The sequence below is a fragment of the Nipponia nippon genome, unplaced genomic scaffold (genome assembly GCF_047370975.1).
Source record: "Nipponia nippon isolate SJK-2023a ecotype South Korea unplaced genomic scaffold, ASM4737097v1 scaffold_24, whole genome shotgun sequence".
Lineage (NCBI taxonomy): Eukaryota > Metazoa > Chordata > Aves > Pelecaniformes > Threskiornithidae > Nipponia > Nipponia nippon.
In genome coordinates, this window is record NW_028262341.1 from 7,078,029 (window position 1) to 7,092,389 (window position 14,361).

General features: G+C 40.5%; 1 protein-coding gene across 10 annotated transcripts in view; it reads right to left on the reverse strand.

Annotated features, from left to right (window-relative positions):
• Positions 1 to 1,723: 1,723 nt before the first annotated feature.
• Positions 1,724 to 14,361, reverse strand: part of SKIC3 (SKI3 subunit of superkiller complex) — a 49,320-nt gene continuing 36,682 nt past the window's right edge. For 9 of the 10 annotated variants that reach the window (XM_087761329.1, XM_087761325.1, XM_087761331.1 and 6 more), the window contains 6 exons: positions 13,787 to 13,908; positions 11,736 to 11,894; positions 7,560 to 7,712; positions 5,669 to 5,799; positions 3,870 to 3,993; positions 1,724 to 2,354 (listed from right to left, as the gene is read on the reverse strand). In XM_087761329.1, coding sequence (XP_087617455.1) covers positions 2,277 to 2,354; positions 3,870 to 3,993; positions 5,669 to 5,799; positions 7,560 to 7,712; positions 11,736 to 11,894; positions 13,787 to 13,908 — 767 coding nt within the window. In that variant the 3' untranslated portion in view covers positions 1,724 to 2,276. The remainder of the gene's footprint in view (positions 2,355 to 3,869; positions 3,994 to 5,668; positions 5,800 to 7,559; positions 7,713 to 11,735; positions 11,895 to 13,786; positions 13,909 to 14,361) is intronic. The other variant, XM_087761332.1, reaches the window with a different exon arrangement.

The window sequence follows — 14,361 nt, forward strand, 5'->3', positions numbered from 1 at the left end:
TTAGATGTCATTCCATTCTGCCTTCAGCATAAGGCAACATAATAAAACAAATTACAATCAGGGAATGTTTTATTTTTTTCCCCCCTTTGCAGTAATAGCAGCCGAACAGGCAGTGAAATCCATAAACCACTCTCTGTTCCCCAACTCAGTGATGCTTATGTGCCTCTGTACAGTACTTTGTATTCTAAAGTGAGCTCTACAAGAGCATAAAGTATAGGGCTGCCCCAACCTGCATAAATTTACATGTTTTTTCAGTGTTACAGCAGACCTTCTACACGTGCTGATTTTGTAGAGGCTATACATTGTTAAAAAATGAGGAGAGCAAGATTTTTACCTCATACTGAATTTTGCAGAAGCTTAAATTTAAACTCATTCTCCCTGAGCACTTTTCACTGAGTAGGTGGTAGAGATACGTGTTTTTTTCTTTTCCTACAGGGCATGTAATACAACTTTGGGCTGTATAATTATCTTGAAGGACTTCATCACTGATCACAGTAAAAGTAACTTCAGGGTCTTCTGAAGACAAAGAACACTGCACTATTTTTTTTTTTTCCATACAGAATAATCACAGGTGACGGTTATGTGGCTGGTTTCTCTGGCCTGTTGTTACTTGCCTGTTCTCCTAGGTGTTAGAAAGTATTCAAGGGTTGGTGCTGAACAAAGTACAGGCTAACGCTCACGTAGAAGCGTTTCTGCCTAATGCATTAACAAGGGCAGGCAGTCGCTGACTGTGCTGTCACCAGGCTGGCGATGACGGGTCTCCCACCACTAGAGTAGGAGGCACAAATATCAAGACCATACGCAAGGATACGAACTATAGGCTGTAAGAACTTTTCCAGGCTTTTAATAGCAGCAAGCTAAAAAAAGTTACAGCTAGTCTTGAGAGTCACGAGTCTGGCTTTTGCAACATTCCCTTTCAATATCTGCAGTTACTGATAGTTCAAGACTATGTGACAGCAGGCTGTGAAGGGAACCACAATCGATCTAAATTTACTGAAAAAAATCTTTTTAAGGAAGGTATTTTGCATTGAGATGGGTGGGAGAACAAAAGCGTGGGAGACAAGGAGGGATTCTTGCCATTCAGAAGTTTCTACTCCCCTCCGCAGAGTAGGAACCCCAGCCTACTGAGCTTAGTTTTCCTCTTTAAAATGACGGTGGCACGCTCGTGGCTCTCACCTGCTTTCCAGAGATCACTCCGCACGGCCGGTTGCAGAGATGCACATCCCACGCACCCCAGGTCAGCACCCTGCTTTCTTTAAGCCCAATACAACTGGTTCTGAAACCAAGCGCGTGTTCAACGCAGTGCCACTGCACACCTTGGAAGCGCCCTTTCTTCTCTGTAATATGGGATCGTATGAGCTATCATAAGACTTTGATGCACAGAGAGTAATTTTAAGAAACTTTAAACCAGGAAACGGACAGCTACCGTGACTCTTGTCAACAGCTTGAAAATCCCGAATGGTGACACTAACAGATTAGAATCATTGCTTTATTTTTTTTTATTTTCATGTACATAAAGGCAAAATAACATCACGTCTTAAGAACCACTGTCATGATTCATCCAATTAAGCAGTCAGCAGCAGAATTACCAAGGCATAAATAGAGCCTGTTACACACATTTATAAATATGACCCTGTCCCTGATGATCACAAGCTTTTCTTGATGGGAATGTTTGCTGAAGCCTGCAGTCAAGAGGATACACTGCTGTAATTAAGATTAGCTAAAAAAAAAAAAAAAAAAAAAGAAATATTTTAAAAAAGGATAAACTGACACCCCACATGAAGTTCCAAGTGGATTTGGGTCTCAACAGCAAAACAAAGTGCATCAGAGGAATATAGGCATTTTAAATCTCTGAATGTTTTACAATATCTGGGAGAGAAGAAAAGTTTGCTGTTACTTAGCCAGTAAGATTCTGTGCCAAGAAAACCATGCATCACTGCCAGTGCAGTTAATATTGTAGTTCCGTGTGTGGCCAAGGGGGAAATACAGACAAGTACTCTCCGTTCCAAATAGCGCTGAAGTTTCAGCGAGGCAGAACACAAAAGTAAAAAATCAGGGGTTTCCTTTCAAATAAAGTGTATTTCTCTGGTGGAACCCATGTCAACAAGAAAATAACGTACTTTTGTTCAAGAAAAAGTAAAACTAAAGACAAAGTTGCAATTGATGCAACAAAAACCAGACACAAACAAATAAAAAAGCCCAAACCACATATGCTCCTGGAAAATGGACTGATTAAGTTGCACGAATGGAAGATTTTTCACTTGAGATAGTCCATACTAGGCACTTGCTGACAACTTCTCATTTAGTTCCAGAGCTCTAACATCTCCATTAGCTTTGGCATTTTCTATAAGCACCTGCAGAGAAAAACAAACAATGAAAACCTGAGAATTTAATAATTTTATTGTTAATATTTTACTGGCAATCTCAAATGCATTTTAATTTCTGCTATGCGGTTTCCCTAGAAGATTAAGTAACCCATAAGCCCAGATAGGAAATATTCAACATTACACATCAGCTTCCTTAAAACATCAGGCACATAAAAAGCCCACCCTCTAGTGACCTGCTAAACCTGTAGTCACTTGCAATGCACTATCAACAACATCATTTGTTACTTCAGGCTGAGACAAAGCTTGACAAATAAGTTACCTGCTGGCAATGAAACAAGCAGAGCTAGATGAGACCCATCTCCCTGCCGACACACACTTGTCTCCTGCTAGTACATTTGTATATATCTAAATTTGCCAAACAGGAGCATTCTCTGCAGCTGCTTAAACAAAACTGCCAAGGTATCCTTTTGCCTCCCCTATTTAAATTTACTCTTCCTTGATTTACTTTCCACACCTTCTATTTCCAGCTTTTCTACTAGTTAAAAAAGCTCCCATGATAGCCTAATGTTCACAGATGTCCATAAGCTTCTGGCACTTCTCTTGTAATCCAATCACAGTATATATATTAAAAAGGGAAACCATTAACTAGAATCAAGCAAATCTTTACCCTAGCCATTATTTTTATTGTACTCATTGGTAGAGAGTACAGATGACTTTGCAGAAGCAAGTGCAATGAGATCGTATCAGGGTCATCTGAACTCATTAATTCTAGCTTTTTTATGAACCTGTGTATGAATTTTTGTCAATGCTGAGCCTGCTTGATATGTTGTACCTCCAAAAGTACTTTGTTATGGATTCAACATTTCACCAGGGAAGAGCTGGGCAAAACAGCTCATCGTGCCAGCAGCAGCAGTGAGGAGATTATTAGGAGAGTGTATTCAGAGTTTGAGTAGCAAAGTGATTCCAATTACAAGCCAAAAGGAAGCACCCCCCTTTGCATCACATGGAAGAGCTGTGTGGTGACCAAATCCATTTGCGAAGTACTATCAACAGAAACTAATGTAACATTTACTATGTACTGAAAATAATGTACCATTACAGATAGATAGAATAAAAATCTTAAGTACAGGAAGTACAGCACTCTACTGTTCAGATCTTTTGGGTCAATGATACCACCACACTGTTCCAGCCAGGCTAGAAGGAATTAACATTTTTAGTGTATTAATATGTTCTGGTAAAATTCTGATAAAATGGTCCTCATGTCTACTGAAGAGTCACTAGTAGAATTCTTGCCAGTTTGGATTAGAGAGAGATTTTACCGTTTGTTTTTCATTAGTACTGCATGGAGGAATGGAAGACTTTCAAACTGAATGCAATTTTGAAAACTGAGGTACATTTTGTCAGTATAGAATCCTTAAACATTGCGACCTCTAGAGCAGGTGAGCCAGCACCTCCCTGGCCTCCCTCTACCCCACTTCCAAGTTGGAAGCACAATATTCAACATAAATAGACTGAATTTCTGTATAAAATGGACTGTCTTACATCTATTAATTCATAATCATCTTTGGCATACAGATGTTGCAGGAGGTACCAGCGTGCCACTGACACTATGGTTTCTGGATTCCCTGGTTGATACACCACTCTTTCCAACATTCGACGAGTCTCCCTAGAAGCATAACCAAAACATAATCCAAATCAAATGCAACTGACTAGGTTGCATGTAACACACCAGTATCACAGAGCAAGCAACAATGATCAGGAGTAATTAGGGAAGGTCCTTATTTCCATACCACCCAAGAAAGTGAGGGAGTAGAGTTGCATGTTCCTTTGTTTCCTATGTATTTGCACCCAGAACGCTAAGGAATACTGCCACCATTGTTATGCTTAATATATGACACTCAAGTTAGTGCTTTAACTAGCAAGTAACCCAAATTAGATTGACATAGCAGATTTTATGACTGCTACAATAATATGATAAACACCATGCTGTCTGTGAACTCAGCACAACCTCCAATTTCAGTATGTGATCTGCTGAGCAAGTACAGAGGGTATTCTCCTGTTTAAGAGCTATGAAATAAATGTTTTGGAAGACAGCACCTGAGAGAAGCAGGTACTACAATAAATCTTAATAATCCCAATAAAACTTAATATTATACACAAATGTATTTAATCCAGGCACTCACAAAAGGTACTGCAGTTCCTGCAAACACAGAGGCAAGATGTGAAATTGCAGAAGAGAAGAAAATTGGAACAGAGTACTACACAAAGTCTAAAATTCTATTTAGCTGATACTACCTTCCAACACTGCCCCCTTATACCTAACCAAGACATTTTCAAATTCACAATGTCATCAGAAACCTGGTAAAAACTGGCAATGAAGTTTAGGGATGTCATATACATTCACTGGTGCTCCATCAACTTTGGCTCTTGTTTCAAGAATTCTGTCCTTTATAAGCAATGTGATTTTTCAGTACATTGTGATTTAACAGGCTGTTGAGGGGTTACATCTGGTTTTTGTTTGCTATTTGTAGTTAGGATTAATTTCTTGTTTCAGGATTTTGAAAAACCTAGGCAGATCAACTAGATCTTGTGATATACGTTACTGTTCACCTACGTTAATATCTGAAATTGTAATAAGACTGATTTTAATTGATTAAATAAGTTTTCAGCCCAATTTTGTTATAATTGACAACCACCACAATCACATTAGGCTGCCTCTCATCTTCTTAAAAGCCCACAGAGAAAGCAAGCCAGTTTGTTAGAAATATCTATAAAACCAGGTGAAATTATTGAACAAAACCATCAAGAATATTCCAATTTTTCAGAGCTTAAGCAAAAATACTGTAAAAGACAAACTAAACTTAATAACCAAACTCACAAAGTAGAAGGCTTCCAAGCCCCCTCCCCCAGATCTTTCTCCCCTTCCTCAAAAAGCCACAATGAGCACCTGGTTACTCAGGAATGAACACAAACTTTGACTGTGAGCCCAATTTAGGATCAAAACGAATCCCAGCAGTAGACAGGGTAGCAATACCTGTTTCAACCATGCAATTTCACAAGATCTTTGAGACATGTATAGTCTTCCTGATTAATTTATTTACGTAACAAGCTATTAAAATAAAAGTTGTCTTACAGCTGTTTTTCTTTTGGTATGAAGGTCATCAACAGGTTTTTTGAGAAAAGGAGGAAGATTCTACTGCTTCATGCTCCCTGCACTACGAACCCCTTCCCCCCTCTCCCTTTTAAGTTAGATCTGTCCTTTTAAGAGTTAGATCTGGGGATAATGACTGCTTGTACTTTTAGACAGTGTGTTCCCTTTGAACTTAACAGATCATGCATACCTTGCTCCCATTTTGCGATTATACTGTAGCAGTGCTTGTAGGAGAGCTGCCAGGGGGCAAGAAGAAAGTTTCAAAGCTTCAGTTGTTGCCTCCTGAACCAAGGATGGCCAGTGCTCATTTGAGACATTAGCCTATGATAAAAGACCAAAAAAAGAACAAAAAAAAACAAAAAAAAGAGAACAGGCTTTATTGCAGCGTGTAGTATACATTAGTTTTTGTTTGTGGCTCTCTAGAGAGCAGGTTTAATTCAAGCTGTTCTGAGTTATATAAAGTATTTGGCAGGTTAGAGAGAGATTTCTTTTAAAAAAACCCAAACCCAAACAGTGGTTAGAAGAGCCTGGAAAAGTCATGTTACATATTCTAGGACCAGCATTACCAGCATTCCACTTGCTCATTTATGCAAACAATCTTTTTATTTTTTTCCACACATGTTTTAGTAATGCTTGTTTTAATCACAAACCCTCGTTTGCTTTTCAGCTTATACATCTTCATCCCATGTACAAGAATATTCTAGAATGTAGGATTTATCCCCAGAAGTGACACCATGTCTTACCAGAAGTAAAAACCAACTCCAAGATGGTAATTACCTAACAGAGGAACTATTGAGCAAATCTCTGTATCTTTTGGCTTGAGAAAAATCTTATTATCCCCATTGTGTCTGGATAGCATTCAAATTACTGTACTTGAAGGGGTGCCGAAATTTTCATTTGGACAGATAATTGGGAGACAAGCAATTTTCCAACACAAAGCTTTCTTGGATCTGAGCAAGGTTTTTCACCAGGCTTTTGCACATTTCATTAAGCCAGTGCAGATTAGAGAGGCCGAACAGAAATCCACTGATCACCTCCTCTGCTCATGCAAAAAGTAGAGATGAGATAATCAAATTCGACTAATTACATTTTTAAACAAAGTCTTCTATATTCTCAGGCAGTTCAGGCCAGCATTTGATGAAGTACTATTAATTAAGTTAGAAGGTACCTTGCAACTTTGCAACGAGACATTTAGGAGCTACAGGAAACAGGGAGCAGACCACTAGAAAATGGACAGAAGATTCATGGGAGGAAAAATCCTGTCACTTGACAAATTCTGCCGTTTGAAGCATATGGCTTGTGAGAAAGAAACTTGTCTACACTGAGGGGGATTCTCTTTTCCCACCAGAAGCAACAGCTTTGCAGCTATCCTCGGTAAAACTGACTAACTTTTCTTATAGAAGCACTCAGGATATATGGGGTTCCTTTGCCTGATTTTGATTATGGCTGTTAGCTCGATCATCTGTTAAAATACATGAAAAAGCATCAGCCAAGAGCATGACAGTATCTACCTTTTACATCAGGCTTTAAAGAAGTCTGGTAGTGCACTTCAAGTTTCTAGAGTGACAATGCTTAAAGAGAATTGACACTTGCAAGGAGTAGAATAATTTTCTTTATACCACAAGACACACTTCCCTCAGATTGTTTTTATACTTCAAGGCAAGGCACCATATCCAGAAATGACCACCCAGCATCAAGTTAATTGAAACCTGACCGAAGTCTCCAGGCACCAGTACAGGAAAAACGTTTATTAAGGCTTGTCCGAACAAGAGGACAGAGGCTTGAAGGGTATGTCAATTTGGATGACCAAACTGAATCTGTTATTGGAGAAATAAGCCTTATTGAACAAGTTAGCCTCTTTATGTACACAGTGGTTCTATGTGATTATTTCACAGCAACCTCTCTTACAAAGAGACATTCTAAAAACAGTCCGCTGCCCCTTTCAGTCTCATTTTCTTCTCTAGTTGTCACTCATAAAACACACAGTAATTTAAACAGGGGCTTCATTTAAAGACTGCAGAAGCCCTACATCCCATAAACTCCTGTTAAATCATGCAGTTATCTAACTTTTATTATACTACCATGCAGATTTCCAGTGCGAGCATAGCCAGCCTGAGCAGACTGGATAACTTCCCATTCCAGCTGCCCTGCTGTGACGCCAGCTGCAGACTCTTTCTGTAACACATCTCTGCTCCAACCATCATTCTTTGAGACTGATATACTTTTGCCAGCCACTGAAAAGAAACATCAAACAAAATCAGTTACGGAGCCACCAAAACGCACATCCATTAGGTAATATTATTTAGATCAATTTATCAGAGTACCACAGCATACTATTAGCTAAAACACCACCACCCACCCACCCCTCATTCCAACAACATACTGCACACCACCCTTCAGGTAAACGTAGTCTGCTGCAGAGCTGGCAGTACACCTCACTACAGTAACTTGTTTCAGAGTTCTCTTGACCACCCATGGACTGTTTGACAGCTGTCTTAATCTGGAGATTGCTCACTGGTGAGCAAATAACACAACTGGCTTTGTGAAAGTCATCCTTCAGACTAGAAGAGCATTGCGTCGTGTCTCATTTGTCTCTAAAAGTTCTGTAGAAATGAAAAGATAATTTTTCCTCTGGAACAAAGGATTTTCCAGCCCATCTGAGTAATGCCAGGAATATGAAAGACATTACAATGTGAGCCTGAGCTCAGAGGATGGGTTGGGCTACACACAGCTTCTCACCCAGCAGGGTCAGGCTGGAGGAGCTAGATGGGGCTAAGGAAGTAGACACTGGGAGCTGTGCAGAGTGTTTCATGCTCCTGCCGCCTGCTCTGACAGCACAAGATGTTCTGGATTTGCTCATGAAAAGGAAAAGGATTCTAACTCCTCCCTCTTTAATTCTGTAGTCATGTCACATTTTTTGAAGCAGACCCAGCTACAAGTTTGCAAATCCCTGACATGTACATGATATGCATCAAGATGTGTAAGCCACATTTAGAAATATTTTTTGCTGGATCACCAAGCAAGCAAAGCAACTTCTTAAAAAAAACAATTCCTTTGCCTTTAAGCAAAGGTCCTTAGACTTTTGCTAGCTAAAGGCTGCCTGGTGTTAGAAGGGGCAAAATTCTTAACCCTTTCTGATGCATAGAAGTTATTTATCATTAAAAAAAGACACGCTGGAAAGTATCAGTTGTGCATCTTAGACATCAAGCTGCAGGACTGCTTTGTAAAGTAAAACATCCATTCATGTGCAGGAAACAAAGCTTTCCTTGCCCGCAGTTCTTTGCGGCTGAAGATATCTAGCACTCAAGATGTGAAGGAGAAGAGAACCCTCATGCAAAGGCACAACGGCAGCTCTGCCAGGCCAGCTTTTCTCTATTTTCCTGTTAAGCCATAGCACAAAAAGTACAACAGCCATCAGAACAGTAGTTCAGCAGCACTCCTAAATCCTACAAAACAACCATTTAGACAAAAGCCAAAAACTAAAGCAAAGAACAAAGTTAATGGCCCCTCTAACTTAGTGAAACTGTAAGGCATCAAGATGGATCCTTCTGAGTAAGACAAAACATTTATCATACTCTTAGGAAGTCTAAAGCCAGAAAACATAAAAACATAGATCTATCCATTAGGAACAGATGTAGCAGCCAGGCTTTTTCAGAATGCTATCCAAGCGCTGAGAAATATCTTCTTTAATTGAGGATTGAAAAGATCTTCCTCAGACGTATCTTATCTGTGCCCTAGATTAAAAAAACAAAACAAACCCAAAATAACCCTTCCCCCCTCCAAACCACATACACTTTCAGTTCACTTCTCCCTGCTTGTAAGCAAGATCATAGAATCATAGCATGTCCTGAGTTGGAAGGGACCCACAAGGATCATCAAGTCCAACTCCTGTCCCTGTATAGGACAACCCCAAAACTCACATTGTATGTCTGAGGGCATTGTCCAAATGTTTCTTGAATATTGTCAGGCTTGGCCCCGTGACTACCTCGCAGGGGAGCCTGTTCCAGTGCTCCACCACCCTCTGGGTGAAGAACCTTTTCCTAATGTCCAACCTAAACCTCCCCTGGCATATCTTCCTGCCGTTCCCTTGGATCCTGTCATTGGTCACCAGGGAGAAGAGATCCCCGCCTCTTCCCCTTGTGAGGAAGCTGTAGACTGCGATGAGGTCTCCCCTCAGTCTCCTCTTCTCCAGGCTGAACAGACCAAGTGACTTCAGCCGCTCCTCATACGGCTTCACCTCTAAACCCTTCACCATCTTTGTGGCTCTCCTCTGGACACTCTCTAGTAGCTTTGTGTCCTTTTTGTACTGTGGCACCCAAAACTGCACACAGTGCTCAAGATGAGGCCGCACCAGTGCAGAGTAGAGCAGGACAATCCCCTCCCTCGACCGGCTAGCAATACAGTGCTTGATGCACCCCAGGACACGGTTGGCCCTCCTGGCTGCCAGGGCACACTGTTGGCTCATGTTCAACTTGCCATCAACCAGAACCCCCAGATCCCTCTCCGTGGGGCTGCTCTCCAGCCTCTCGTTCCCCAGTCTGTATGGACATCCAGGGTTGCCATGTCCCAGGTGCAAAATCCGGCACTTGCCCTTGTTAAACTTCATACGGTTGGGGATTGCCCAGCTCTCTAATTTGTCCAGATCTCTCTGCAGGGCCTCTCTGCCCTCGAGAGTGTCAACAGCTCCTCCCAATTTTGTGTCATCAGCAAACTTAGATAGTAATCCTTCAAGTCCTGCATCCAAGTCATTTATGAAGACATTAAAGAGCACTGGCCCCAAGACGGACCCCTGCAGAACCCCACTAGCCACTGGTCGCCAGCCCGATGTAACCCCATTTACTATACCCCTTTGAGCCCGACCCATCAGCCAATTGCTCACCCACTGCATTATGTGTTTATCCAGCTGTATGCTGGACATTTTGTCCAGGAGGATACTGTGAGAGACAGTATTGAAAGCTTTACTGAAATCCAAAAAGATTACATCGACTGGCTTCCCTTGGTCAACTAGGTGGGTAACCTTGTCATAGAAAGAAATAAGTTTGTTAAGCAGGACTTTCCCCTCGCAAACCCGTGCTGGCTGGGACCAATGACTGCGTTGTCTTTCAGGTGTTTTTCAGTAACTCCCAGAATGCAAAGCAAGGGATGCTTGAAGAATGTATACAAGCCCTAATTCCATTTTCAAAATATATTACTAAAATAGAGAATACAATCATATCTTGCGCGCCCCCGTATTTTGCAAATCCAATCTGAATAAGTTCTGCAGTTCAGAAAGATGAAGTCTCACAAGGCAAAGAAAAATGTGTCAAAAAAAAAAAGCACCTTTCCACAAATGATACTCATATGTTCCAGAAGGGAAAAGGATCTTCAGCCTTATAACAAGTGAGATTATGATCTCTACAGCAGCCTTGCACTAATCTTCTAAGACTGAAATCAGCTTCAGTGAATCTTACCACAAAGAGAGTTTTATTTGTTCAACAGACAGAGGGAGCACCATAAATCCTTCAGCTACATAAAGGACTAAAAGTTCACGGAATTTTTCTGAACAACGTGCTCCTAACATTGGTAAAGGAAGAGAGTAACTGTAACTAACAGCAACGGTTAGGAAATAAATAATTAAATACGCTGCATCACCAGAAAGATCTCTTGGCATGTGTGAGACAGACTTCTCAGATTGTCTCACAGAAGCAGCATATGAGGCAAATTACAGCACCTTCATATTAACTAAAAATGATCTCTCATGATGCCATGGAAGGGAGTGAGTGAACACCGTTACTGGGAGTGATTTCTCTTCCCTACAACTCAACTTACTCAAAAGAACGGTGACACCTGATGCCAGGAGATTACGGAGAAAGAGACTTATTCAGGCTTTCAGACCCTGAATAAGGAATTGTATAGTACTACATTAGGAAACCATTTACTTCCATCTATTCTAATGGGTTATGAAATATTTCACTGTTTTCTGCTCTCATGCCAAGTCACAGGTCCCTAAAGACACAGGTGCCAGGCATTTATGTCAAGTTTGTAATTCTCCTTCCTCCATGTCTGCTTGCTCTTGTGAACAGTCCTTATTATTTCAACTATTAAAGAAAGTTAACATAATGTTACAACTTTATAAAGAACTGAATATAAGCTGTTTTTTCTGTCACTGGCTGTCAGCGGACAAATAAAAGCAAACGCTGAAACAAACTCTCACCCACTTATAATGCATACTCTGCTGAGAGTGGCACACCAAAGTCAGGGAGAGAATCCACACTTACTTGCCAGGCTGCAACTGAGGTTGAACTGGTCATGACTGTCTTGCGAAGCTCCTCCAGGATGGTGTCTGGAAGTTCTTTGTGAGACTGCAACAGCTGCTTACACTGAACTTGTCTCAAAAGCAAAAACAGAGCTGGGTGCTCAGGGCAGCTTTTTAAACCCTAAAACCAAAACAAGGCTCAACATTATATCAGAATTATCATTTCCAAATATCAGAAGATACTTTGATTTTTCCATTTTGGTCTTGACAGAAAATAGCACTGAAAGCATTCTCAGGATGCTTGCAACATGGCATGTTCCTCCTACTCTGCACAAAGGAGTGTTCCAGGAACTGACACATGAGAAGAGATAACATTTTTTCTGTCCTCAAAATACATTTGAATTCTATCCTAAATTTTGTAACTGTCCTACTCTTAAAGGTTTCTGAAAGACAGATAGGTAAATGGCAGACCTCTAGTTCTCCTTTGGCTTCACAATCATTACAAGTTTTGGGCTAATGGAGGCAAAAACCTGTCCTGTGGCTAGAAGTGACCTTGAGTATGTTCCAAGCAATTTCAGTTCTCCCAGCTAAGGTGCTGTATTCTCAGTGGAACAGAAGCACTTTACTAAACATTTCCTGTTCAGTAACAGCAGATACTTACAGAGTATTTTTCGGAACAAACTCATGTGAAAAAGGAAAGACAGAAAACCAGCCATTTGTCGCTTCACCCTTCTTAGGTGAAGCATGTCAATCTTCTGCAAGTCACATTACATGTTATTTTACCTGTTCAAATCACAATACTTCCAAGAATTACAACTCAAACCACATCTGTTCTAAGAAACACTTGTACTTTTCATCCATTTTTTTAAAAAACAAACTATGTTGTCTGTAGTCCTTAACAAGCTGCTGCTTTGCAAAGAATGCAAGGGCATGCAGATACTTTCTGAAACACAACAGAAGCTGCTAGTATTTGCTGCAATTTTCCCCCCATTAACAAGTGCGGAATCATGTTGCCTGTCTCAAATTGAACAACGGCACTGCCTGACTCATCGTTCCCAGCTATATTGCTTTCTGAGAATCCTGGGATCCACAAGTGTCAATGAGAGTTTGTGGTACCAGAGCGCATTACTCTTGTTTCTTCACAAATTGCAGGTACTGTCCTCTTCCTAAGCTATTTAACTTAACAAAAACAAAACAAAACCCACCATAATCTTCCCCCATGCCCACATACCACCTTGTATGTCTAGAAATCTCTGATCCCTGTTAATGTAAGACAGCTTAGTAGACACGCTGGCCAGAAAAGGGAAACACCTCCTCACCAAACAAACAGAGACAAGAAAGTACTTTCCCCTAGAAAACCAGCATGTTCATGGAATCATTTTTTTGGGGTTTTTTTTTTTTTTTGGGTTGTTGCTGTTGTTGTTGTTTTTTTTGGTTGTTGCTGTTGTTGTTGTTTTTTAAACTCCCTTCCCCGTTAATACAGAAATGCCATAAGCAAGGAGCGTATTTGCATGGGATTAGTCAGGGATGTGTCCTGCTCAGTCCAATTGTTTTTTTGCTTATCTTTTGCCAAGTCTTCTGTTCATGAACATATGAAACACACACAGATGCACACACTTGAGGCTTGTTAACACCCCAGTTCCCTTTCCCAACCGTGTTGCTTCAAGACTTATCTTTTTAATAATTAAACTTGTAGTATCCACTTCTGGCTCTGAAATGGAGTACCAACACAACAGAACAGAAGACATGTAAGTCCCCTGCAAGTCTCCCACCTGGGCTTCTTGCCTTGAATTTCTCTAATGTTTTGCTTAATACTAGGTTAATGAATAAAGGCAGGAAGGGCAGACTTAGCTTTGTCATGTCATACGCTGCTTGTTTCAACTATGAACACAGTTTTGGTGTTGCAGGCAGAGTAAGTATCTTGGGGAGGGGGAACATGCTAACAACTATTGCATCTTGTAGCTCTGATGGAACAGACAGTTGCTAATTCAAAGATTACATTTTTGTAAAATGCACACAAATGATGATTTCTATACAATTCTACCACAATCTGACAGTATGATGCCATCATACCTTGGTACAAAGAGCTTCAGCTTCTGAGAGTTTACCAGTCTCCTCTAGACTAGTAATAGCTTGACACAGACACCAGTCTTCAAGAGTCCGGACATAATTATGTGGAAGGTTATTTTCTCCAGCTGCAAAGACAGGTAAAACACTTAACCAGATTACTGTACAAGCTATAGTGCCATACCATGTCACATGATCTATATCCGGTAAGAGAGAACTTTTAGGAGTATTAACCTGACGTGGATTCCTTCATTAGTAGGAACATTAAGATATAGTAAAATTAAAAGCAAGAAGAGGGGAAAAAAGAACACACCATTCGACTTAATAGTTTGAGAACAATCAATCAAAGATGGAATTTTATTTCATTTTCAGATGACTATGGACGTTGAGCAAGACTGAGGCTGAAGTTATCACTCTACTGGAAAAGTTACAGAACCCAAGAGTACTTTAGCCTTCTCTTGTAAGCAGTGTTCCTGTGCTGTAATACGTTCATCCATCCATTTAGGCATCAGAGTTCAGAAGTACTATTTTAAAAAAGCATTTGAGACTTTAGAGGGGAAAGTAAGCTGCGATTAAGTAAT